General features: G+C 36.5%; 1 protein-coding gene across 2 annotated transcripts in view; it reads left to right on the top strand.

Annotated features, from left to right (window-relative positions):
* The window catches only part of LOC136876466 (uncharacterized), a 468653-nt gene that overhangs the window by 260805 nt on the left and 180279 nt on the right, over positions 1-27569 (top strand). For both annotated transcript variants that reach the window (XR_011018471.1, XM_068228445.1), the window contains exon 11: positions 11156-11288. Coding sequence is in view for 1 of the 2 variants with exons in the window: in XM_068228445.1 (XP_068084546.1) it covers positions 11156-11288 (133 nt within the window). In the remaining variant the exon portion in view is untranslated. The remainder of the gene's footprint in view (positions 1-11155; positions 11289-27569) is intronic.

Raw genomic sequence — 27569 nt, 5'->3', positions numbered from 1 at the left:
AGGAGGGAATCTAATGAGGTAGTGTGTTGTGGCTCTGGTCATGGATGGCTTATTAAGTATGTGGGGAAAATGTGTGGAAGAAGGGAATCGGGGTGAAGTATTATCCAAGAATTAGGTTAAGAATGATGTTGAGGGAAATAGAAGGGAAGAGGAGGGTAGGGAGAAAGTGGTAATGGATACTAGCATAGTTGGGTATGAGTGGGATCTGGTTACAGTAGCATGGCAGAAGTTTAAGGAAACAGAGATTGTTACGAATGGGATGGGATACTGTGTAGGAGGAATGATATTGACTGGATGGTGATGGGGGATTTAAAAGAGACTATGGAATGGGCATGTGGGAAACTGGGAGTGAGATTTGTAGATCCTAACAGGTGGGTAAAAAGTAGAGATCTCCATCAATATGGCCTTCACTCAAACACAATGCTCCATGAAAGTTCAGGGTTTACTTAGAAGAGTTACAGGGAGCTATACACAGGGAAACGGGGTAGACTAGGGAGCAGATATGACAGTATAGGAAGCAGGAAATCAAGTAAGGATGACATAAAATTGTTTCCTTAAACTTCTGCCATGCTACTGTAACCAGATCCCACTCATCCCCAACTATGCTAGTATCCATTACCACTTTCTCCCTACCCTCCTTTTCCCTTCTATTTCCCTCAACATCATTCTTAACCTAATTCTTGGATAATACTTCACCCCGATTCCCTTCTTCCACACATTTTCCCCACATGCTTAATAAGCCATCCATGACCAGAGCCACAACACACTATCCCATTAGATTCCCTCATCTCCCAGTCTCCCTTAACTTTGCTGACACCTGCTGAACCTACTTCCTCCTCCCTTCTCTCCTCCCACTACCTTGTTCCACATCCATTTAGTATTGTAAAGAAGGAAATAGAATTAAGTAATTTAATATTTATATATATCAGATATTGTAATAGGAATGGAATCATGGCTGAGAATCAATCAATCAATCAATCAATCAATCAATCAATCAATCAATCAATCAATCACCATGGATCCGCATTTAGGGCAGTTACCCAGGTGGCAGATTCTCTGTCTGTTGTTTACCTAGTCTTTTCTTAAATAATTGCAAAGAATTTGGAAATTTTGGTAAATTATTCCAATCCCTAACTCCTTTTCCTATAAAGAAATATTTACCCCAATTTGTCCTCTTGAATTCCAACTTTATCTTCATATTGTGATCTTTCCTACTTTTAAAAACATCATTCAAACTTATTCGTCCGCTAATGTCATTCCACGCCATCTCTTCACTGACAGCTCGGAACATACCCTTTATTGCAAGAAATCAGCTTCATTTCCTGTATCAAATCTTATTTACATTAAGTCAATAAAAGTTAACTTCTACCTGTTTGATACTATAGATTTGCTTTAAGCAAATTAATTATTTGTAAAAAATGTTTCATTCCTTATGAACATCTTCAGCTACATAACATTGCTTAGGCGAAATTACATAGAAGTTTCTTCTTCTGAAAGAACCATCATAAAATAGTACCTTTTGTTATGCTTAAAACAAAATTTTAAAAGATAAAAATAAAAATAATTAAAGTATGTTGGGAGGTTGAGTGGGGCAGTGAAATGGAAAGGGAAGATGGATCTGCTTATGTTCTAACCTAATTTAAACCAATTTCATATTCACTTAAATAGATGTCAAATATTTGTTGGTGAACAACACTTTTGTTCATATGTGATTTGTTCGTTTTTCTTAGTTGTTCATTATTCAATGAAAGTTTTAAAAAAGGACTTTTTCATGTCGATGTTACTTCTTAATTAAGAAACTGTTCTCTTCAGCTGCTCTTCTTTTCCATGGTGAGAACTGTCATTTGATTTAATTTGGGGAAAATGGGTCTCTTGAATTTTTGTTCATTAAGGGATCCCTGAAGTTGATTGGTGTCTTACTGATGTTATGAAAAAGCTTCCCCAAAGTCTTGTTATGTTGTCAACCTACTGTGTACTTGGAGGGGTCTAGTTGCAACTGATGTGGCTAAAAGCCAAAACAATATATTACTATAAGGAGGAGGAGGAGGAGGAGGAGGAGTTTTAGTTTAAGTTATGAAAAGTTAAAGAAGTGAAATATGAAATTCTAGGTGTAAGACTTATCCCTCTAGATAATAGGCAACTTGATGATTTTGGGGTGTACAGACCTGGCTAGACTGGTGCTGACACTGATGTGGAATTATTTGATAAGATAATCAGCAATATTGGGAACGACACAGAAAGGAATGTTATTGTAGCAAATGATCTCAACTTATCAAATGTTAACTGGGAAGGGAATGTGAATGACAGAAAGCATGACTAACAAATGGTGATCAAGTTAATCTGGGAAGGACAGCTGAATCAGTAATTGGTGGAACCAATTAGAGGGGAAATTATTCTAGACATAGTGCTGATAAAATCAGATGAGTTTTATTGAGGAAACTGAAGTGATAGATGGTATGAGTGATCATGAAGCTATTTTGGTCATAGTTAAAATTAAATGTGATAGAAAGGAACGTTGTGAAAGTTGGACTATTAGGCAGTGTGATATGGTTGATAAAGGAGGCATGGAGAAATTTTAAAAAGAAGTTATGATCAGCAGGAAATGGTAAATAGAAATATAAACAGCCTATAGGATGGGATTGTTGAAGAGTGTGAAAACAGGTATGTACCTCTAAAGGTGGTAAGGTATGGTAAGGACCTGTAAATAAATGAGGTGTGGTCTCCGAAGAAGCCTGATGCAGGTATTTCAAGTTGTCACTGAGTGGGCAACCTTGCACATCTATTATGATGGGGCCCTACCTATGATGAATTCTAATGATGAAGACAGCATACACACCCAGTCCCCGAGCCATTGGAGTTAACCAGTGAGGGTTAAAATTCCTGACCCTGCCAGGAATCGAACATGGGATCTCCTGGACCAGCACGCTAACCATTTAACCATGAAGCCAGACTGTTAAGACCTGTAGGCAACCCCTAACGGACGTGGCTCTAACATGTTCGAGTGGTGACCTGATCATTGGACCTGTCTTAAACAGTAAACACCTACCTTTAAAATGTGCCAATGGCATAGAGATTGCTGATTTTGTTCATACATATAAATAGCTTTGATTTCTTTTGTTGAGAAATTGTTGTTTACTTGGAGAGAAATAAATAGACTAAAAACAAAGAATATGGATGCATTTATAAGTTAATTACTGTCAGCTTGAATCTTCCTGTGATATCACTGGTGACTCCGATGTGATTAGGACACTGACAATGTGATTTGAACATGCAGCCTTCTAAATTTACCTGGACAGGTATAAAGAGTGATGCCAAGAAATGGACTTGAGCCTGTATGTGATGTCAAAAAAGTAAAATAAGAAGACACACCAAATCGCCAGTCATTCATTTCCAAGATTCTAGTGAAAATTTTCAGCATGGTTCACATCAGTATTGTTGGCCCACTTTTGTCTTCTGAAGGCTATCTTTATTGCCTAATATGCATAGCTCGCTACTGAGGAAAGCAATACCAATGAGAAACATTATAGCGGATACTGTAGCCAAATTATTCTATGATCTATGGGTGACATGGTTTGGAGTTCCAGTTAACGTAGTCATGGATCAAGGCCGATGGTTTGAAAGTCAACTATTTAAGGAACTTTCTGCATTATGTGGTGTGAAGCTCAAATGCACACCACCTTATTATCTGCAGTGCACTGGAAAATTTGATGCTTGTATCAGCCAATTAAAACAGTTCCATCTTCAGTCTCGCAAAAGTAAGCACAGATATATTATTCCTTACAGAATGTCTGAATAACAATCTAATTCCTAATTTTTTAAAAGGGACACAAAGAAACAACATACGCTCAGTATTCCAAATTTCAACACAGAGAACAGGTAACCGTTTGTGGCTTAAACGTGAAATGAAATTTATGTACAGGAAGAAATCCTTCCTTAATCGGGAACTTTACCTAGCGCACCTTTCTGCATCAATAAACTTAGTACCATTAGAATGGGATTCCGTGCAAAAATACAGCAGAGATAAAATAGAGAGTCTAATACATAAGAAACAGCAACATTGAATAAGAAGTTAGAAAACCTAAAAAACAATTCTTCAACAAATCAAAATAAGCCACAACCTAAAACATCTTTCAATTGTAATAAACTTCTACCCCCTGTAAAAAACTTATCGAACACATCTTTTACAGAACAAGAACTACAAATATTAGGCAAAGGGCCAAATCACAATTGGCATAGTTTCAACAACAGACAAGAATTAATTCAAACTTTAGCAGAAACAGAAACGGCCATACAGACCCTTCCAGTCGACATTCAAAATGACATTCGACACAAAGCAAAGAAAGAAATCCCCACCGTAAGTAAAGGTTTTCTGACTAATTCCACTTTTACAAAGACTGAGAAAGATCTTCAGCATAAAATGAAACAAAATGATGTAATTATAACGAAAGCTGATAAAGGTGGAACAGTGGTAATATTAAATAAAACCGATTACATTAAGAAAACAGAAACTTTCTTCACTAACAACAAGTTTAAGATAATTGAGAAAGACCCCACCCAAAAAATTCAAAGGAATTTAAAAGGGATACTGAAGCAAATCTCCTTCCTTTCTAATGACAATGAAATTAAAAAACTCATAAATATGAATCCAGGACTTCCTAAAGCAAGAGCTATGCCTAAATTACATAAAAAGGACGTACCTATGAGACCTGTAATTAATTTTTGGAAAAGTCCCACATACAAAATATCCCAATTTATTCATAAGTTCTTGACCCAAAACTACGTTTTGTATACCAAAACATCAATAAAAAAACTCCAAGGAGTTTTGCAATGCTGTTAAAGATTTCAAATTCATTTCTTCTCACGTAACAAGTTCCTTCGACATTAAGGATATATACACGAACATTCCTATAAAAGACACTATTAAGATTATAAAAACGAACTTATTGGATCACAAACGTATCAGTAATCCAGAAATAGGAAACTTTTTAACTATCCTGGATTTCGTATTGAACCATAATTTCTTTTCTTTTAATAATAAAATATATCAGCAGGACGGATTACCAATGAGAGCACCGGCTTCTGGAATTTTAGCTAACATATACCTTGATTATTTGGAACACACTCAGATAGTAGGCCACATTGAAGGACTGGATCTATGGCTACGATATGTTGATGATACCTATGCCATAATAAATGGAGAACTCAATGACAGTCTAAGTATTCTAAATATTTTAAATGGTTTAAACCCTAACATTAAGTTTACAGCCGAAGAAGAAGATAGTATTCTCAATTTTCTAGATATTCAAACAATTCAGAAAAACAACAATTTCCAGTTTAAAATTTACAGAAAACCTACTTTTACACTGTCCACAATAAAAAGCGATTCTTTACACCCCATTTCACAAAAGAAATCTGCTTACTATAGTTTCGTCAACAGGGCCTTTGAAATACCGCTAACAGAAACTGACAGAAAGAAGGAACTATCTTATATTTGTCAACAAGCCCTGCATAATGGTGGTTTCAGTCTGAAATTCATCAACAAAATCATCTCCAAATGCAAATATCAACAACAAATTAAACTTAAGCAGCAATCAGAAAATACTAAGAAGTATGTCAAATTCACCTTTAATAACCTGAGGATTTATGAAATCACGAATTTGTTTAAGAAATACAATGCCAAAGTAGCTTTTTCAATGAAAAACAATACGAAACATAGATTCTTTAATCACAATAGAGCCAATAAACTTCAAGATGACGAATTCCAAGAATCTGGCATTGATAAGTTGACATGTAGGCCTACTCAGTGTAAAAAAACATATGTGGGACAATCAGGAAGTAGTTTCATAATTAGATATCAGGAACACATCAATGCAGAGAAGTACAGAAGATTCTCTACTATGGGAGCTCATATGAAAGAAGCGAACCACAAATTCACTAATATCAAACAGGACCTTCAAATCATAAGTAGGATCAATAAAGGAATGCTAATGAACAACCTAGAAAACATCTACATTATTCTTGATAAATTAGAGAACGGGGAACGAAATCTTAACGAAATGAATGAGCAAAAAATCCTTTTATACGAGCACATCAGTAAATACATTGAATGGGTTGGCAGAAGTCAAATAAGACGAACAAGTGAAATTATCAAGCACGACATCGCAGTAGCACAGCTAAGTCTCCCTCCTCCCTCACGTGACATACTAGATGACGACACAACTCCATTCCCCTTTTCTCTTGTGGATTGCACGAACAATCAAACCGTGTCACATCGCTACTACACTAGGTCGTGCACAAAGTCAGATCCCCAAGGCAGCGCAGATTGAGCATCTTTACAAGATATGATATATAACGTGTGGCTAGCTGCCCTAACCAAGATGACCACCATTTTATAACTATGAAGATACCAAAGAACTTTTACCAGACAAACAATCAACACAGCAAATATTTTTTGCATAACTTAAAGATTAACGCTTGTGCTTATGTCCAATATTTTTCATCAAGGTTTCCTTATACAGCTGATGATGACCACTAAGTGGTCGAAATATGTTCTGTGTGTGATTTTGTATATTTAATTTTGTCCAACACAAAAAATAAAGTATCGATTAGGTGGTTCTTTAATTATTCTTGTTGGTCATATAGCATGTGCAAAGTTATCTAATTCCCCAGCTACTTTCTGCCAATATTCAGGCAGTCCATTTTACTTGGGACACAGCAGTAATATCATCTATCGGAGATGAGTGGCAGCAGAAGAGACAAATCACATCACAACAATAGTCAATGCAATGTTATTGTTGAGCTGTCTTATGAGCTTTCGATATTATAGGCTTTCACATTTAGTTTTCTTCTGATTCTGTGATATTAGGGTATATAATGTAAAGAGAGTCCTTCCTTCTTCCATGACACCCTCTCGTCTTACTCTTCAAAGCAATCATTCCTTTATGATTTGTTCTCAATTTTTGTAATTATTTTCACAATTTTCCTTGTTGATATGGACCAATTACCATGCAGTTTTATACCTCTAGACAATCATGACAAAAACCAACCCCAGTTAACATGATTAAACAATATTTCCATGTTAGCAATGCTCGGCGTTGATATAGACTAAACAGCAAAGTCAAAATTCATGAATTATATTATCATAGTCGGGACGGTAAAACTGTTTAAGACATAAATGATTGGAACTTGTATTTTCTATAACTTTTGTTATGTAATACTTTTTGATAGGACCAACAAAATAGATATTTAAAAAAATACATTTTAGGCACCTTCCCCCTAAAGTACCATTTCATCCAGCATGAACTAAATTATTTATAGCCTAGATTATACTGCCTTATTCCCAGACTTCACATACTGATTTTCATTAAATTCTGTTAACCCATTTTCTCGTCGTTCGGCATTGATACGGACTTAGCAACAAAAATCGAAATTCTTTAATATCTCTGGTTCATAGCTGGTGAGGTAAAAATGTATAAGACATAAATGATGAGAAATTTAATTCTATATAACTTTAGTTATGTAGTATTTATCGATAGGACCACTAATAACATAAATATTTAAGAATTAAATGTTAGGCTTTCCCCTAAACTACCATTTCACTCAGCGTAAATAAAATTATTTACAGCCTAGATTGTAGTGCCTCATTTCCTGACTTTATATATCAATTTTCATTAAATTATCTTCAGCCATTAAATCTCATAATGAACAGACAGACAGACAGACAGACAGACAGACAGACAGACAGACAGACAGACAGACAGACAGACAGACAGACAGACAGACAGACAGAGATGACAGAAAATTAAAAATGCATTTCCTTGTTCCTGTGGACACTACTGATACATAAATATCATTCTTTTTAAATTCTAAGCAGTGTACAGACAAAACTCTTATTTTATATGTAGATTACAGTATGATCTTTCCTTCTTTTAAAAGCTCCACTCATGCTTGTGTGATTGCTCATGTCATTTCACGCCATCTCTCTACTGACAGCTCAGAACATACCGCTTAGTCGAGTAGCTCATTTCCTTACTCCCAAGTCTTCTCAGCCCGAAATTTGCAACATTTTCATAACACTACTCCTTTGTTGGAAATCACCTATAACAAATCATGCTGCTTTGCCTTTGGATCTTTTCCAGTTCTTGTATCAATTAATCCTGGTGTGGGTTCCATATACTGGAAGCATACTCTAATTGGGATTTTACCAGAGACTTATATGCCCTCTCCTTTACATCCTCACTATGACCCTAAAATACCATCGTAATCAAATGAAGAGCACTCTGATTGAGTATTTGTGGGTCAACTTGGAGAAGCGGATTTGCGTTACATCACCACCGCCCAGCAGTGTATGCCAGCTGGTGGACCTGCTGTTGTGCTTGTGGTTCCAGATACACAGAATACCTTCTGCCACTTTGTTGAATCGATGCCTCACTGAGTAGCCGTCGTTCTGTGAGCAAAAGGTGGTCCAACATCATTTTAGGTAGTCAGTGATCATAATGTAATGGCTCATCGGTGTGTATCCAGTCCCTGGCCTGTAGCTGCATACCCACTAACTTTCTTTTTTTTTTTTTCCTGCTTTATTGCTAGGCGTGATATACTGTATGTGCCCCTTCTTGTATTTGCATAATCACTTCTTGCAGGTCTACTAGCTCTCATCCCTGCAGACACAGTTGATCCTACGAAGACATGTCTGGGAAAAAGGAGGGAGGGGGTAGAGCTCAGAGTGTTTTGGAGGCATGTTTGGTCCATTGTTCTCTCAAATTTGTTAATGTGACTATCATTATTCACTGCTCAGGTTTAATGAATCAAATTTGCAACCACTGTGAGGCATACAATTTTTCTCTGATACTCTCTTAAATAAATATTATAGATAAATGAGGTAATCCACTTAATCAATACAGTATAAAATTAGCACTTCAATTTATCTTAATTATGGTACTAGTTTGGGCTATTGATATTTGGCCACCATCAGTCATAAGGTTTTAAAACACTTAAAAAACTAATTGGCCATATACATCGCCAGCCAAAGGTTTCTGGACAAAACATATATACCTGCACAAATATGTTTAATGATTGTTTAATGACGGAATATATTAGCGTAACCAAGTTTCGAAGGTTTTCGGGCAACGGCATCGAGTTTGTGTTCGACGTTCAGCATCGGGAAAAATACATCCTACTGTATAACACCTACAGTGAAACATGGAGGGGGCTCTGTGATTGTTTGGGGTTTTATCACATTCAGTGGAGTTGGTAGACTGCACCAAATTAAAGGAACACTGGACAAAAACAGCTACCATTCCATCCTATCTCATTATGCTCTTCTGTTTAGACAGCAAGGTGGGTTTGTCCTCTTAACAAGACAGTGACTCTAGATGCACATCTCGCTATTGCGTGAATTATCTGCAAAACAAACAAAAGTCAGTGGAATTGTTTTTAATGGAATTCCCCCCCCCCCCTCGCCAATCCCCGGACTTAAATCCAATTGAGCTACTGTGGGATGAGTTGGATCGGCAAGTCTGAAAAATATGTCCTTCTTCATCAGAAAAGCTGTGGGACGTCTTGTAGAATGCCTGGTAAAAGAATACCTGCATCAGTGTTAGAAAAACCTATTCTGAGAATGCCGAGAATAGTTCAAAGTGTACTTGCAGCAAAGCGGGATTTCTTTGATGAGAAGAGAGTTTGATATGTTCTGGTGATCTCTGGGAGTAAATCTGTACATATTGTCTATTTCTTGCTCAGAACATAATGTAAAAACGTTGTTTGATTGTAAAATATTAGCTTTAGAATATATATTTTTTTCAATTCCTTGCATAGATATGTTGTTTTCTTTTAATCTCAGTCCATTCTTTAACAGTTCAATGTTTGCCCGGAAACTTTTTGCGAGCAGTGTGTATAATAGAAATAGATAACATAACACTTGAAAATAGCTTGATCGAATATTCAATATACATTCAAATGAGTCACTGTCTTGAGGATATAACACAATGGTTGAAAATTCTTATGAAATTGGTGAAAAATCAAGGTAGAATGAATTGATGTTGAATTGCTTTTATATACAAGTGTTCCACAAATTATTTATAGATCTTCAAGACCATGGTTTATATTTACTGAAGTATACCAACAGATCATACGAATTTTCCAATGGTGTGTCATATCCTTAAGACAGTGGCTTATTTTAGTGTATATTGAATATTATATCAAACTATTTTCATGTGTTACGCTATCAGTTTTTATTATATGTATAGCCAATTGGTTTTTTAAGTGTTTTAAGACCTTATGGCTAATGATGTCCTAATATCAATAGGCTGCAACTAGTACCATAATTAAAACAAATTGAAGTACTAATTTTATATTGTATTGATTAGGTGGATTACCTCATTTATCTACAATATTTACATTGTCCTCAATATGGAACATAAAAATTATAACCTCTCTTAAATATACAGAATTTTGTTGTTATTCTGGGACCATATAGTTTTGTTGCTGCATTCACTGCACATACTGCTAGAATAATAGTAATTTTACTGCCTATTTGCACATTTTGCCAGCCCCATGGTGTAGGGGTAGCATGCCTGCCTCTCGCCCGGATGCCCCGGGTTCGATTCCCGGCCAGGTCAAGGATTTTTCTCTCGACCTGAGGGCTGGTTCAAGGTCCACTCAGCCTACATGATTAGAATTGAGGAGCTATCTGATGGTGTGATGGTGGCCCTGGTCTCAAAAGCCCATAATAACGGCCAAGAGGATGCGTCGTGCTGACCACATGACCCCTCGTAATCTGCAGGCCTTCGGGCTGAGCAGCGGTCACTGGGAAGGCCAAGGGCCTTTCAAGGGCATTAAGTGCCATGGGGTTTGGTTTGGTATTTGCACATTTTATTACTTATTAACTTATAGGTCTTAAAATATATATAACATTTGTTAGGTAATGTCATTTTCTAGTTATAAAGTATGTATAAAATGCTTAATTTTATATAAAGTTATTGTTACAAGATTCAACAGGTTTTTTTAAAGGAAATAATGTAATATATACACATTTAAAGGAAGAGCAACTTTGTAATATTGCAAGAATATAGTAAACATTTAATCCAGACCAAATTGAGTCATTTAGCTGAAAGCAATTCTTCTTTATAAAGCTACATTTGTACAATAATTTCCACAGGGTAGTGGATGGAAGATTGGTCGTTTTATTGGAACTCTACAACCAGAACAGATGGGCGAAACTCTTAGTGTCTCTGTAAACTTCAGTGGATTGGATAACTATTTGTTCAGCATCAGAGGTTGTACTGCATTTGGTAAGTAAAATATTTAAAGAAAACAACACTTATGCTCGTCACCAGAATTAATGAGGAGTGCAAACAGCAGAGAGAAATCATCATCATCACCATCATCATTGACCAACTCTAGTTTGCTAGGTGTGGTATATGAGCCCCTTCCATTTTGTTTGGTCCATGAACCATTCTTCGTTCACAATCCGCTCCCAATCCTGTCCTCTCTCCATTACATCCTTCTTCACTAAGTCTGTCCATTTTTCTCTACGTCTGCCCACTGGTCTCTTTCCCTTTATTTCTCTTTCATACTCCTTTCTTGCAGACCTATTGACATTCATTCTTTTCACATGACCAAACCACTTCACTCTTGCCTTTCAGATCTTCTGGAGTAAGAAGTTTTCTAGTTCTATGTCTTCTCTGACTTTTTCATTCCTAATTTTATCCTTCCTGGTCTTCTGGGTCATTGTGCGTAGGAACTTCATTTCTGCTGCTTGGAGTTTCAAGTTGTCCTTTCTTGTTAATGTAGCAGTTTCCAGGCTGTATGTGAGGATAGGGGTGCAATATGATTTATACAGTGTCATCTTGGTTTTGAGTGGTACTTGTTTATCTTCTAGTAGCTGTCTTACTTGGAGGTAAAAATGTATGTATTGCTTTGCTGATTCGACTGTTTGCTTTATATTTAGCTAAGTTATCCTTGGACATTACACTACCCAAGTACTTAAATTCTGTGACACTGTCCAGCTTAGTGCCATTTAGCATGATTTCTGGCTGGTTGTCACCGTTCTGTACCTTTAACACTACCGTTTTAGCCTTGTTGATTTTAATCCATATCTCTCAAACTCCTGACTCCACCCCTGCAGTCTCTCTTCTACATCCTTCTGTGTGTTATCCCAAATTACTACATAATCTGCAAATGCACATGCTTTTAAGTCTTGTTGCCCCTTTTCTTTTAGCACCTTTAATATGGTATCCATTACAATGATAAATAATAGGGGCAACAAAGCACTACCTTGTTGTACTCCCCTTTTTGTCTCAAACCAGTCTGACAGTCCAGAATCGACTTGTACACAGCTTCTGGTTTTCTCATAAAGCACCTTAACTTTTAAAATTAGACTGTCTCAAACTTTGAGCTTTCTCAGGCACTCCCAAATAAGCTGCCTTGGTATGCTGTCATAGGCCTTTTTGATGTCAAGGAACAGTAGATATAAAGGCTTCTCTTTTTCCCAATGTTTTTCCATTAGCATCCTGACAGCAAATATAAGATCTGTTGTTGATCTTCCAGGCCTAAAGCCATATTATTCCTCTTCTAAAAGCGGTTCTACAATTTCTCGTAATGTATCCTCTATCATTTTGTCCAGAATGTTTAGTCCATGAGAGAGCAGAGTGATGCAACGATAGTTGATACATTTCCGTCTGCTGCCTTTCTTGAATATGGGTACAATTATACCTTTCTTGAAGTCTTCTGGGATGGTATTTTGCTGCCATACTACATTTAGGAGTCTATATAGCCATTGGATTGCTGGGGTTCCTCCTGCTCTCAACATGTCCACACTTAACTCATCTATTCCTGCAGATTTCCCTTTCTTCATACCTTTAAGGCTCTTCTCTATCTCCAGCCATGTGATTGGTGGCTCCATATTTTTGATGGGCTCTTCACTTTTTCCAGATTCTTCTCTGTTTAGAATTACATTTGATGCCTCTTCATTCAGGAGCTTGTCAAAGAAGGTCTTGAATTCTCTCCTGATTCCATCTTCCTCTCGTACTACTGATCCATTGTGCTGCTCTGTTACCTTGATGTCTTCTAGGTGTTTGTTTTTAATTACTCTGTAATGAAGTTTCATGTACCGGGCTGAGTGGCTCAGATGGTTAAGGCGCTGGCTTTCTAACCCCAACTTGGCAGGTTCGATCCTGGCTCAGTCCGGTGGTATTTGAAGGTGCTCAAATACGACAGCCTCGTGTCGGTAGCTTTACTGGCACGTAGAAGAACTCCTGCGGGACTAAATTCCAGCACCTCGGCGTCTCCGAAGACCGTAAAAGTAGTTAGTGGGACGTAAAGCAAATAACATTAATTAATTATTAATGAAGTTTCTTGTTTCCTCTGCTGTCCTCTTCTAACTTTTCCACAAACTCATTACATTTTTCCTCTTTCTCTTCTCGTACCATCCTCTTAGCTGTAAGTTTTTTTGCCCTGAAGTGTTCCTGTAGTTTAGTAATTTCTTGGCCACCTGGATCTTGTGCATATCTTTGCTTTTCTTTGTCTAGCATCTTTTTTGCCCAATTTCTCTCTTTTATAGCCAGTCTGACTCTGTCATTCCACCAAGTTGTCTCTTTTTCTTTCATGGTCGATCCTGTTACTCCACATAGGTCTTTAGCTTCACCCACCAAAGTATCTTTAAAAAATTTCCATTCTTCTTCTACTGTATTCATTTCCCCTTTTGGTAAGTGTCTCTATATCTTTATTTTATATTCTTCCTTCAGTTTGGCTTCTTCTAATTTCCTTCACTTTACGTTTTTTTTTTATTTTTTTTCGGGGTTGTATTAGCCACATGATTTAGGTCTGCAATCAATAATCTATGATCACTTTACATACTATCACTGGGGATAACTTTGACATCAGTTACATATTTCCCTCCTCCTTTGTTAGTGATGATGTAGTCAATGAGAGACGTTTTCCATCCCAGCTATATCTTGTTATCTTGCGGCTGTCTTGTTTTTGGAAGAAGATATTTTTGACGATCAATCCATTTCTTCTGCACATTCTGCATTTCTGTTCCCAAACTCATGTGGTCCAATGATTTCCTCATAACCAAGTCTGTCTGTCCCAACTTGTGCATTTAAGTCCCCAATTATATCTTCTAGATCTTGACAGAATTGATCCTTCTCTTGAGCACTACATTCAACCTGTGGTGCATATACCTGCACTACCATGTAATTTGTGGACTCCAGCTGCACAGATAATTTAATGATCCTATCATTCTTATAGGATACTTCAGTAATGGCATCCATGTCTTTTGTTATCAGGAAAGTGACACCATTTCTGGCCTCTTCCTTGTGTCCACTCCATACTAATTTGTAGCCATCTATGAGAATCTTGCTACCTGCCTTTCTCCATTTTGTTTCACTCATTCCCAATATGGACAGATTTTTCCTCTTCATCATATCGACAAGTTCTTCAGTTTTTCCGGTCAGGATCAAAATATGCATAGTCCCAATTCTTACATTGTTCTTCAGACATATCTGTCTTTCATCAGAGCCATGTTCGCCGTCATACCTGCCAGATCTGCTCGAAGACTTTGTCAATTTCAGTATTATTTTTTATCTCCATCCGAGGCTCGTTTGATTGTTGAAAGCAATTCGAAGATGCTACCACTGGCTTGCTAGGCCTACCATGGATCTTCGCGTCGATACTTTGTTATGCACTAGATGGTCGGTGCCTGACATGCATTTCCTCATGTCAGTTAAGTCTATGGTTTACCTGCAATACTCGGGAGGCTGATTGCAGTGGTTGCCCACTGGGAGAAATAATAATAATAATAATAATAATAATAATAATGATAATAAAAGCAGCCTATGGCCATATTAGGAAATTTTGACAAAGCAAATCAGTCAATTATTTTCCATGCAGTATGCCACTATTGGCATGATTCTGTTTGGGCACATGGTTATGTGATAAATTCCACATATGTTGTTAAATTGTTCGCACACACAATTTTCATCTGGGTCATGGAACAATTTTTGAGAGCAGATCCTATGGTAGAAACCATGAACTTCATGGCTTGTCACATTTCAAAGAGTGGCTGTGTCCATCTTCTGTATAGCATCACATTTGTTGTTTAAAATTCCATCAGTATGTCTCACCTTTTATTCTGTAGATCTTGAAGCAGCTTGTTGTAACCTGCCATTGTTGGTAATAGTATAGTTGTCCATAGATCTTCTATTAGGAACATTTCTGTTACCAGTCTGGATTTGGTTGCCTTCAATACTCCGAGGGCTCTTTTGAGAAATCTGGATTTTACCTTTTCTATCTCTTCCAATTGCCTGTAGGTAAGAAATTCCCATATTAGCTCAAGTTCATGTGTCAGAACAGACAGTACCTTCATTTGAAGATGTGCCATTGCTGTTTCAACAGATATGAAATGTATATGTCCAATGTCATTTTTAACTTTTATTGTGGCGGCTGTTCTTGATCTTATGTATAGTCTAAAGCTTCTTCCTTTTACCTGTAGGGTGATGCCTAGGTATTGAAATTGTTGACTATTTTCAGTTCCATGCTGTTGCATATCACTTGCTCTGGACCTGCTGGCCTACAATTGTTTCAAAAAATTATCATTTTCATTTTGTCCTCATTGATTGTAACTTCATTATTCTGGGCCTACTCACTTAATATGTCTACAGCCTTTTGCAAGTCATTTATCTGCTTTGAAGCAATTGCCATATCATCTGCATATATGTATAATTTTGCCTTTGTTGTTTCTCGAATTCTGTCACCAACATTGTGTGAGCACATTAAATAGAGTTGGACTAAGAAGTTCCCATTGAAGTACTCCATGTTTGCATTATCCAGCGTGATTTCCCAACTACATCATAGACTTGCATGTAGTTTTCTCCTAATATATTTGATATGAGTGTTGGTGTTCTTGTTCTGCCCGTTAATGTTTCTAACTTGTAAAGTTCTGTTGACTAAATCAAAAGCCTTAGAGTAATCAACAAAGACCTATCTAAGGCATTTGATAGGGTGGATCATGGGAGACTACTGGCGTGCTATTGGACTAGAAAAAAAAGAGTGACTGAATGGGTGGCCATATTTCTAGAAAATAGAACTCAGAGAATTAGAGTAGGCGAAGCTTTATCTGACCCTGTAATAATTAAGAGGGGAATTCCTCAAGGCAGTATTATTGGACCTTTATGTTTTCTAATATATATCAATGATATGTGTAAAGAAGTGGAATCAGAGATAAGACTGTTTGCAGATGATGTTATTCTGTACAGAGTAATAAATAAGTTACAAGATTGTGATCGGCTGCAGGGTGACCTCGATAGTGTTGTGAGGTGGACGGTGGACAATGGTATGATGATAAACGGGGTTAAAAGTCAGGTTGTGAGTTTCAAAAATAGGAAAAGACCTCTCAGTTTTAATTACTGCGTTGATGGGGTACAGATCTCTGCACATGGTTATGAGTAGAGACGAGAATTATAGGCACTAAAAAACCATTAAAATAGGCAGGCATATAGGCTCTTAAATTAGCCAAAATAGGCATTTAATTACTCAGTTGACCTCCCAAAGCTGATTGGATCCAGTTCCAGCCCTAGTACCATTTTTCAAATTTCGTGGCAGAGCCGAGAATCGAACCCGGACCTCCAAGGGTGGCAGCTAATCACACTAACCACTACACCACAGAGGCGGACGAGATCTTTCTCTCAGTACAAAACATTATGCATGAGATGAGAACAAGATTGTTACCAGAACACATTGAAACATTGCTTGTAAATTCCTTTTATAGTAATTGAATGTGTTATTAAATTAATTAAATTAAAAGTAATTTTTTCATGCCTATTTTGTTGCATATTTTACATGTTAGTGCCTATTTAAATTTAATTTGAATTTACGGAAGCTAGACAAAAATGTCATTCATGCAGAAATTCAGACAGACTCAGCTTTAGGAAGAAAGTGTTTTATACCAAGAAAAGATTTAGTACCTGTGAATCCAGGTATACCATTCATTTTTAAATGGAGGCAATATCCTCTAAATTAGCCAGCTCTGTCACAATGAATAAGTCACCAGCATAAATATTAAAGTTGGGATAAATCTCCCCACTCCAGTGTTTTGGACAGTTGTATGTAGCTTTCCCAAGAGTACGCAGATCCATAGATGTCAAAGTACAAGTCGGAGCTACAACTGCACTCATTATGGTTTGTAAAGAAATACTACAATACCTGTTTTAATTCCATTCAAGTGCTTCATAAAACCTGGAACGTGTAACTTTTATTCATAAAACATATTAATAATCCATTTAGAAGTTCCAGTTACTTTATAGACAGTAATTTTGACTGTCGAAGACAGGCTTATGTACTAGTCATAATATAATTGGCAATAGGTTTAGAAAAGTGTAGTTACACTAAATACATATACAATATATACATAGACAGATTTTATTATTATTGTTTATTTTTAACCTACTATGTTCTAATAAAAATGAAAACTGTTGTTAAGTAAATGCTGAAATATCGAAAGGATAGCACAAAGATTTACACACCAGAAATAGCTACTCTGCAATTATAAACTGCACTTAGGCATATCCTAATTATAACAAGTTAACTGAAACTTTAGTACTGAAGTTAAAACTAGATACATGATTATTAGACATATCATTATTCTTTTTCTACCTAAGCACTAAGCAAAAATTATTACTGCCCTTAACTGCTGAAATATCAAAAGTACAACGAAAGATGTCTAAAACAGTGGCACAATAGCTTTTCTCAAAACTAAGCTGAAAACTTGAACTACAAAAATATAGAATTATACAAATCAGCTGATTTATTTGACCATATGCCAACAGCGGAATATTCGAATTTGAAGAGTAGCAATAATCATCAAAAATAGAAGACCATTAACTATCTTATCGTCAAAATACTTTATATTCTCTTGAAGATGTTCTATGTATTTTTTAACAAAATTTGCAATTCACCAGTATTGTATTGATTATTTAAAAAAAATTTTTTTTTTCATGATAGGTGCATTGGAAGTGCTAGATGAAATATCTTGTCTAATGCCTCTACAAATGTAAATGTGGAAAGTACAACTCTGTTATGTTTTATAATGTATATTATAATGGCATGTTGCCTCCGGAGAGGCCTCACATATAGGGGGTAGGCACATATAAATCATCGAGATAAGCCCATATAAGGAAAGTTCAGTAGAATATTAACCAACATTAACCCAAATTTCAACCACAGTCACGTTCGCTTAGTAAATAAAAAAATATATCATACTTACTTGTCAAAATCATGCTATTGGTGAGGTTGCTGACACACAACTACTAGAGATATTGGTTATTAGAGTCTTCTTAAATAACATACCATACTTATTTTCATAAATAAAGATAAATGAGGTGTTTAAGTTAGTGATGGCATATTGATATGCTGTATGTGATACATTTATGCAGTTAACCTAATTCATAGAATTTATGAGAGGAATGATATCCACATGAGCCATTAGTAATGATGATAGATGGTAATGTTGAAGAATGCATATGTAATGAATGACTTATCACTTATCATTTTCCTGACGTGTCCACATATAAGGCAACTGATGTGATTGATATCCTCGACAGTACAAATATGATTTGATATCCTCGACAGTACAAATATGATTTGATATCCTTGACAGTACAGATATGATTAATATTTTTGATAGTATAAATATTATTGTAATCCTCAATATTATTAATTAACTATGATTATGTGAAGACATGGATATACATAAAGTTAGGATGTTTAAGTCAAGGCAGCAGATGATGCTCAATGATTTTCCAGATAGATCTGTACATTTTTATCACATTAACGAATGTAGGAATTGTAATTTCATTCAGTCACAAAGGAATCGAACAAGAGATGTGATTTTAATTTACAGGCAACAGAATTCAAGAATTACTTCAGATTTGTTTACTACTTTTCGAGGCATAATTGTAAATAATTTCTTTTGGAATCAAAGACCTTTGATAAATTAATTCAATCATTGACAGTTTTTTTAAAATGAAGAGAGAGACTAATTTTAAATGATATTTCATTCTTCTTTCATTTTCAAGATTTTTAATTACAATAAATGGTAGTCAAACTTATTGGCATTTTTATATTATACTAGGATAAGTAGTTAGTAATAGTTAACCTTAGGTTAAGGAATAGGGATTTTTATATTGCATAATTAATTGATCGGCGAGATGGAGATGTCCATCGATTGAGTTGAAGGGAATCCAACCGGCAAACAGCTAACCGATTATCTCTGTGGACCCACGACCTCAAGAAGCGATGAAAATTAGAAATTTACATGGAAATGAGCTAGTATGGATTTCTTTGCAGCCTGACCTGGATGCAGGAATGGCGCACTTCCTAGGATTCTTTATTACTGTCCAGAAAGGATTCCCTGATGCTTGACCTAGCCTTTCCAGGTTTTTACCAAAATCTTCCCACGACTTCTGTTTTGGATTGAACAACTATTTGTTTCACTCTGTTTCTTTCATCTATGTACAATTCACTGTCTGCATCAGCCCTTGTTTGGAGCCATTTCTGATAAGCCTTATTTTTACATTTACAATCTGTTCTCACTTCATCATTCCACCAAGATGTTCGCTTTTCCCCATCTTTACACACAGTTGTTCCTAGGCATTCCCTTGCTGTTTCTACTACAGCATCCCTGTATGCCACCCATTCTCTCTTTCTATATCCTGAACCTGCTTACTATCCACTGTTTGGAACTTCTCACTAATCATATCTATTTATTTCTAATTTCCTCATACTGGGGATTTTCTACCCTTATTCGTTTGCAGACAGAGTTCACTTTCTCTATCCTAGGCCAAGAGATACTTAGTTCACTACAGATAGTGGTCTGTATAATCAAAAAATCAGTGAAAAACCTGCACATTCCTAACAGATTTCCTGAATTCAAATTTGGTTAAGATATTATTATAGATCTGGTACCCCTACCCTCCCATGTGTAGCGTTGAATAGCCTAATGCTTGAAGAATGTATTTGTAACTGCTAAACCCATACTAGCATAGAATTCAAGCAAACGCTTCCCATTCCTATTAGATTCCACATTTACCAATTATCCTTTCATATCCTTCAGTTCTATTTCCAACTCTCGCACTGAAATCGCCTATTAGCACTATCCTATGCTTGCTGTTGACCCTGACTATGATGTCACTCAATGCTTCATAAAACTTGTCAAATTTATTCTCATCTGCACCCTCACATGGTGAATACACTGAGGCAGTTCTCATCTTAATTCCTCCAACTGCCAAATCTACCCACATCATTTGCTCATTTATGTACCTAACAGAAACTATGTTGCATGCAATAGTATTCCTGATGAACAGCCCTACCCCACTCTCTGCCCTTCTCTCTTTAACACCCGTCAAGTACACCCTTCCTTGTTATCTCCCTTTACCCTAATATCACTTACTCCTAGCACATCCAGATGCATCCTCTTTGCTGACTCAGCCAGTCCTACTTTCTTTCTCCCATAAGCCCCATTATATTGATAGCTCCCCATTGGATTCCATTTCACTCGCCAAGTTGTTTCCAAGGAGTTCCTCGCCTGTTAAATGGGAGTGGGACTCCGTTATTCCCATGGGTCCGAGGCGTGCTTAAGATGTTCTGAGGTTGGTAAATTCATGAAGCAGGATGCTAACCTACTTTCTGTGACATACATAAGAAAACTCCGGTTAATTCTTCTCCCAGGGTAAAGTTGTAGGTTGTATTTTTAATGTGAGTTCCAGAAAATGCACTGACGCAATCGAAATATTCCTCCAACTTCTCATAATCGCATATGAATGTCTACGGTTAATGCATCGATTCAAAATTTGATGTAAAAGATTAAGCTATTCCTTAATTCTAAATTCTATCATTGCTTGCAGCTCCAAATAATACATCAACGTGTCTTAAATACTATCATTTATTGATAAAAAGCATGAATTAATAAAATGAAAAAATGTTAAATAAATTGGTTAAATCATGAAATTTCTTTGGTATTTTGAGTTTGAGATATTAAATATTTATATACCAATGTCATTTTCATCATTCATTGTGTACAATATTTTATAGAAAAGAACTAATATATTATATCTCATCAATAAAAGTAAAATGTGAATAACTTGCAGATAATCATGGGAAATTCAGTAAAAATCAAACAGTTCCTCTTTAAGTTACACGTTCTGAAGTATTTGATCTACATCCTTTCATAATTTCTTAAGTTTGCGAGTTATTCGAGGTGGTTAGTTCTTCCTCATATTCATCTCCGTCGTTTCATAAAATTGTGCTTAAGAGGAGGAAGTTAGGTTTCATATATCTTTGTAGTAAACATTGGCTACTATTCATTTAAGTTACTAAATTAACTACTGTTGCATTCAACATCAACTTAATCTTCAAATAAAGGCAAATATGTATAAAAAATAACCACAAAAATTCATAACTGCAGTGGAAATTCAATCTACTATCTTCTACTATTTAACCAAACATTAGGGAATACCGTTGTCAAGGATTGCAAGTGACTATTATCCAATATAAATAACTGGAAATATGTTGAATGTTTAATCATAACTATCAATATCTATCATAACACATAGGCCTATTTTAGAATACAATACTCTATTCTAGAATTATCAGGTTGAAAATATGGAATTAAGTGACTAATTTACCCTAACAGGATTCATTTTGATGAATCATTCCTGCGGTATCACCATGTAAGTGTCACGTCAAGCTATCTTTAATATCTGATATGGAATCTCCATCAATAACATGCAACTATTGCTCCCAAAAATATATTTGATCCGAGATTATGCCAATATTCTTCATAACATCCTCAAAATATTTCATATTCTTTTGCGAAATCATCGTAGCAACATATTCATTCCATTTCTTCATTATTATTCTCTTATATCGTTGTTTCATAACTCTTTTTTTCCATTTCATATAATCTCTTCGAAGTATATCACGTATTCATCTCAAATATCTCATATCGATGTATAAGTAACTCCTTTTTCATCTAAATGCATCTTTGGTTCAAGAACATCATTTACAACATTAACATGTCTTCATATTGTTTTGATATCCATATCTAACCTCCTATCAATTATTTGTGATGACATAACCTTCACATATTACAAACATATCCTACATTTCTTTTGAAATATTACTGTATTCTATTCCTAATCATTGCCTTCATATCATGGCAAATTCTGATATGATCATATAACATTATTGAAATAACACCTATATCTACTTAAGTAGATCCTCTGTGGCTCAGACGGCAGTGCGTCGGCCTCTCACCGCTGGATAGCGTGGTTCAAATCTCGGTCACTCCATGTGAGATTTGTGCTGGACAAAGCGGAGGCGGGACAGGTTTTTCTCCGGGTACTCCGGTTTTCCCTGTCATCTTTCATTCCAGCAACACTCTCCATTCTCATTTCATAGCATCTATCAGTCGTTAATATATCACTTTGGGAGTGGCGACCCCATCGTACTAATAGCCTATATATGGTTCATTCATAACATCCCTGACCCAGTCAAAGACTGGAAAACAGGTTGTAGGTTTTCATTTTTCATTTTCATCTACTTAAGTCACTTTCCCTATCGTTTGGATTGTCTAGTTTCTCCTGAAGAGTACTTAACTCCATCACAACATTCGTATATTATCAAGTCTCTCATGATAACTTAACCTACATTGGTTTATTTTGAAGATTCAATCGATCTATTCCCTATTCAACAAAATGCAACTCTACTATATTACATGTTACCTAGCTGTTACGTTTAATGTGATATGAAACTAAACTTCTTTCCTTTAAGCGGTCGGGAACATGTTGGTTTTGGTCCTCTGTCGGCTGAGGTCAGGCTCCATCCTTCACCAGGCTCCATAGAGTCGTTAACGGGAACATCACTCTCTCCTTCGGTCATCTCGGTTGGCATGGCCCCGAACAGTCATCCTTCTGCTTCTTAGAAAATCATCTTGAGCTTGTCTTGCATATTAAACAGAATCAAGTACATATATGATGTCATCTGGGACATTATGACAAATACTAAGCCTACTAACATTAATAAGTTGTCTGTAGTCAGGTTTAATATTGGCTTTTCTTTAAATATGAGGCAGATTCCCAAGATGTCTACTGTAGTCTTATCTTCTTCTAATGGCTATTAATTGCTAGTTGGATTAATATTTGTAGCTGTTGTGTTAAATTTGTTTCCTTGTTTTCTAAGCCAAGGCTTGTTCAATGCCTTCCTCTCTATGTATGGCTTACTTAATCCTTATCTCTTGTGTATTTGACGCAACTATATTTATGTTGATATATAATACGTATTTTAAATGTATAAAGGCTTGTGGTAAGTTCTTTTCTTCTCTCCTTCATATGTATTAATATTATTTTGCGTATACTTCTTATAGGATTAGCATCTGTTAACTAGCAGTATGCATTCATTTGTGTATTTTTCTTCAGTGTAAGGCGCAACAATTTTGAACTTTTTCTTGTCATATGTACTGCCATCATGGTCGTAACTCTTTCTTTATTTCTGCAATACCGTTTTCTTTGACATTTCAAGAATTTATGTGTTGTATCTAACTCCATTATGGTTAGTTGCGCGTAAATCGATCCTGCCGAAATGCTTTGAGAACAATGGAATGGTGCATTACACATAGTCCAAATGAAGATCTCTCCTCTAATGGTGGAAAACAAGGGAAAGCCAGAGAGGAATTCCAAGTTTTACGGGAAATGATAAAGATAAGGAATCAGCAGTGACAACATTTATTATAATCTTTAAGAGAACAACAATAAATAATTTAAATGATTTAAACAATGATTAAACTTGAAAATCAGGTAGCGTACACATGTCCTTGAGCCAAACCGACCACCGGCTGTGCACATAAATGTGAATATAGATTGAAGCTGACAAAATTCAGAATATCTGAAAATCATATTAACTTAGAAGGCTGGTCCAAGCCAGACCAATATTGAAATTGAACAGCACAAATAGATATTAAAGACATCAAAAAATGACATAGTTAAATATAAAAGTGGTTTGCGTAAACAATAGATTAACAAAGACTCGAAATTTAATGATGAACTTGAAGCCAGACTCGCAGCATTAACATCTCCACCAGGGAGATAACAATTGAAAGAAATGGTTGCCAAACATTAAAATTGTCAAATAAATAGTCCAACACTGCAGTGCTATAGACAAATCTTCAAAGGCCAACATTTGAGTAAAAAATGTCATCTTCCAGACATGTTGACAAAAACGTAGATTAAAATATTCATAAGAGTAAGGCACAAATTTGTGCAGAATGCTAAGTCCAAACTGGCATTAATGGAATTTAGTAAAATAGAAGTGCTGGACAGGCCAGCCGCAGTAATGTAGAGAGTGCTCGTCTTGACATGCTTTCGTTCAAACAGGAGAGCAAGCCCAGGTCAATGGCCCCAAGCAAGGCGAAATGAATGCATGTCATCAAAATGCCGCCTCCAAATGCGCGGCAAAACTATCAGCCTGGACGAGAAGTCAGCATAGACGTTACCGCGTAGCGGCAATTATGGTGAGCTGCTCGTTGAGAGTGAGGAGCCGAATCCAGGACAACATGATGAGTGACAGTCCTTAAGAAGCACTGCAGAAGGTTCCAGATCCGACAAAAAGTAGCGCTGCAAGACTAACAGTAGTAATTACTAAAAAGTACATGAAAAACCTTATCAAAAAATACAAAAGCGAGAAAAGAGAAGTCCAGAAAGAATATTAATAATTTCCAATGAATTAATAATATAACAAAGGTAAAGAGAAAAAAACAGAAGTAACCAATGAAAAAGTAGAAAGACGCGGAAGAATACATTCTCGGTACCAACTGGAAACAAGTTACCGATGACGCAAACAGTCATGTCAAGGTAATGTAACCAATCAACAGGCGACAAAAATGACGTAAGTCCGCGAAGTGAGAGGAAGAAAATAGGCAAGCAGTGCTCATATAACCTGTGACATGATTGCACGTCAAAGGGAACTTGTAATAAATCAACAAAAAATAATCAAACCTAAAACAATTAAGGTAAGAGCAACATCAAACTTAAATTCAGACAATTAGGAGAGGTACTAAAAATAGTGAAAATTGCTAGCAAATCGTACATTCATGGACGCATGAACCATACTGGGGGAAGGGCGAAAAGAAAAAAAGAAAAATATTATTTCGGGGCTTACATAACAAAGATTACAAATTCATCAAGAAATATCAAGAGGGAGAGGGCACACTGACATAATGGGTCTAACAAAGAATCCATTACTAGTGCGGATTTTTACTACCCGAATCCTTTTATCCTGCCCAGGAAAAATTTGAACAACTCTACCCAATGGCCAAACTAAAGGAGGGCTCGGATCCCGCAGAAGAACCAAGTCACCTTCTATTATGTTGGATTGTTCAAATTTCTATTTACTCCTTACCTGAAGCTGCCCCAGGTATTCCAGGCACCAACGCTGCCAGAATCTATCACGAGCAGCCTCTACCTTCCTCCACAAAATTGGTCCACAAAATTGGTAGAGATAAATCAAGTCTCCGGAGCAGCGCCGGAGGAGAGGCAGCTATAGATTGCCCTATCAAAAAATGTGAAGGAGTAAGGGGAAGAAGATCTTGAGGATCTTGAGATAAAGGGGTAAGTGGCCTAGAATTGATTACACCTTCAATCAAAACGAGTAGTGAAGAAAGGAAAGATGAATTCAAAGTTCTCTTTAAATGACGCTTAAGAAGTTTGACACGGGATTCCAATCGACCTCCGTGGTGGGGCCCATATGGGGGGATAAAATTCCACTTAAATCCTTTTAAATAGGGGAAATTTTGAATTTCCTGCTGAGCTAAGGAAGAAGCAATAGCACGCTTTAATTCTTCCGAAGCTCCACAAAATGTTTTAGCATTGTCAGAAAAAACTTCTGAGGGCACCCCTCTACGAGAAGAGAATCGAGAGAAGGCAGCAAAAAAATAGGAAGTAGAAGCACTGGTAACAAGTTCAAGGTGAATAGCTCCAGTAACCATACAAACGAACAGAACAACATAAGCCTTACCTAAAGTCTTAGAGGCAGGCCTAAGAGGATTAGTTTTATAAGGAAATGGACCAGCATAATCAACACCGATGAACTCAAAAGGGCAACAGAATTGAGATCTAAATGAGGGTAGATCGCTCATAAGCTGAGATGAAGGCATGGGATTAGCACGAAAACATTTTACACATTTACGTATCACAGAATTAACCTCATGAATCCCATTAATGATCCAATAATGTTCATGAATAAGATATAACAAAGTGTGAGTACCGGCACGCAAATGCTGATAATGAAATTGTCGTATAATCAATTTAGTAACGTGATGTTTAGAAGGTAAGATGATGGGATGCTTCTTATCCTCTGATAGAATAGAAGAAGACAACCAACCACCCACTCGTAGAAGATTATCATGATCAAGGTAAGGCAAAAGTTTACTACTCCTTTTCAAGGGAATTCCTTTACTGAGTAATCGAAACTCTTCCAGAAATGCTTCTTGTTGCTCTAAAAATAGAATTTTATTAGTGGCTGTCCTTAATTCCAAGACAGTTAGAAATTCTTGAGGCCTTAGAGGCTGGTCTAGTACAAAAACTTTCCATCTGAGAACATCAACCATGACTCGTAAAAGTTTGTGGAAGGTAGAAAATCTTTGAAGCTATGGATAAGTTGTAATGACAGCATGAGCAGAAATTAAAGTTCTGCTAACTTCAAATTGCTCAACAGACTCTAAATCAGGATAGCTAGGCCATAGAAATGTAGATTGAATAAGCCAAGTAGGAGCGTGCCAATATAAAGCAAGATTAGCCAAACGCTAATCAGCAGGGTTCTCGCGAGTAGGAACGTAGCGCCAGGAGTCCACTGAAGTTTGTTCCTGAATTTTAGCAACTCTGTGAGACACGAAAGTTTGCCAATGATATGAAGGCTTAGTGAGCCAAGACAAGACAATAGTAGAGTCAGTCCAGAGAAAAAAAGTTTGAGAAATACGGACCTTTAATTTTTGAAGTGCCGGGCTGAGTGGCTCAGACGGTTAAGGCGCTGGCCTTCTGACCCCAACTTGGCAGGTTCGATCCTGGCTCAGTCCGGTGTTATTTGAAGGTGCTCAAATACGTCAGCCTCGTGTCAGTAGATTTACTGGCACGTAAAAGAACTCCTGCGGGACTAAATTCCGGCACCTCGGCATCTCTGAAAACCGTAAAAGAGTAGTTAGTGGGACGTAAAACAAATAGCATTATTATTAATTTTTGAAGTAATTTATCGGACAATTCTACAGCGAGTAGGGCGGCGCAAAGCTCTAATCGAGGTAACGAAATAACCTTTAAAGAAGTCACCTTAGATTTCGAAGACACAAGATTGGAAAAAAATGGTTCGTTTCTTAAGACAAGGTAGGCACAGCACCCATATGCCCTTTCAGAACTATCAGAAAACAATGAATATTGAATTTTCACGACCGCATTGTAATCGAAACAGACTTTCAACGTATTAGGTCGTGTTACGTATGTGTAGTATGTGTTGAAGAGATGTTAAGTACAGAA

This window comes from Anabrus simplex, chromosome 6 (genome assembly GCF_040414725.1).
Source record: "Anabrus simplex isolate iqAnaSimp1 chromosome 6, ASM4041472v1, whole genome shotgun sequence".
Lineage (NCBI taxonomy): Eukaryota > Metazoa > Arthropoda > Insecta > Orthoptera > Tettigoniidae > Anabrus > Anabrus simplex.
The sequence above is the reverse complement of the archived record's forward strand: the minus strand, read 5'-3'. Positions and strand labels throughout refer to the sequence as shown.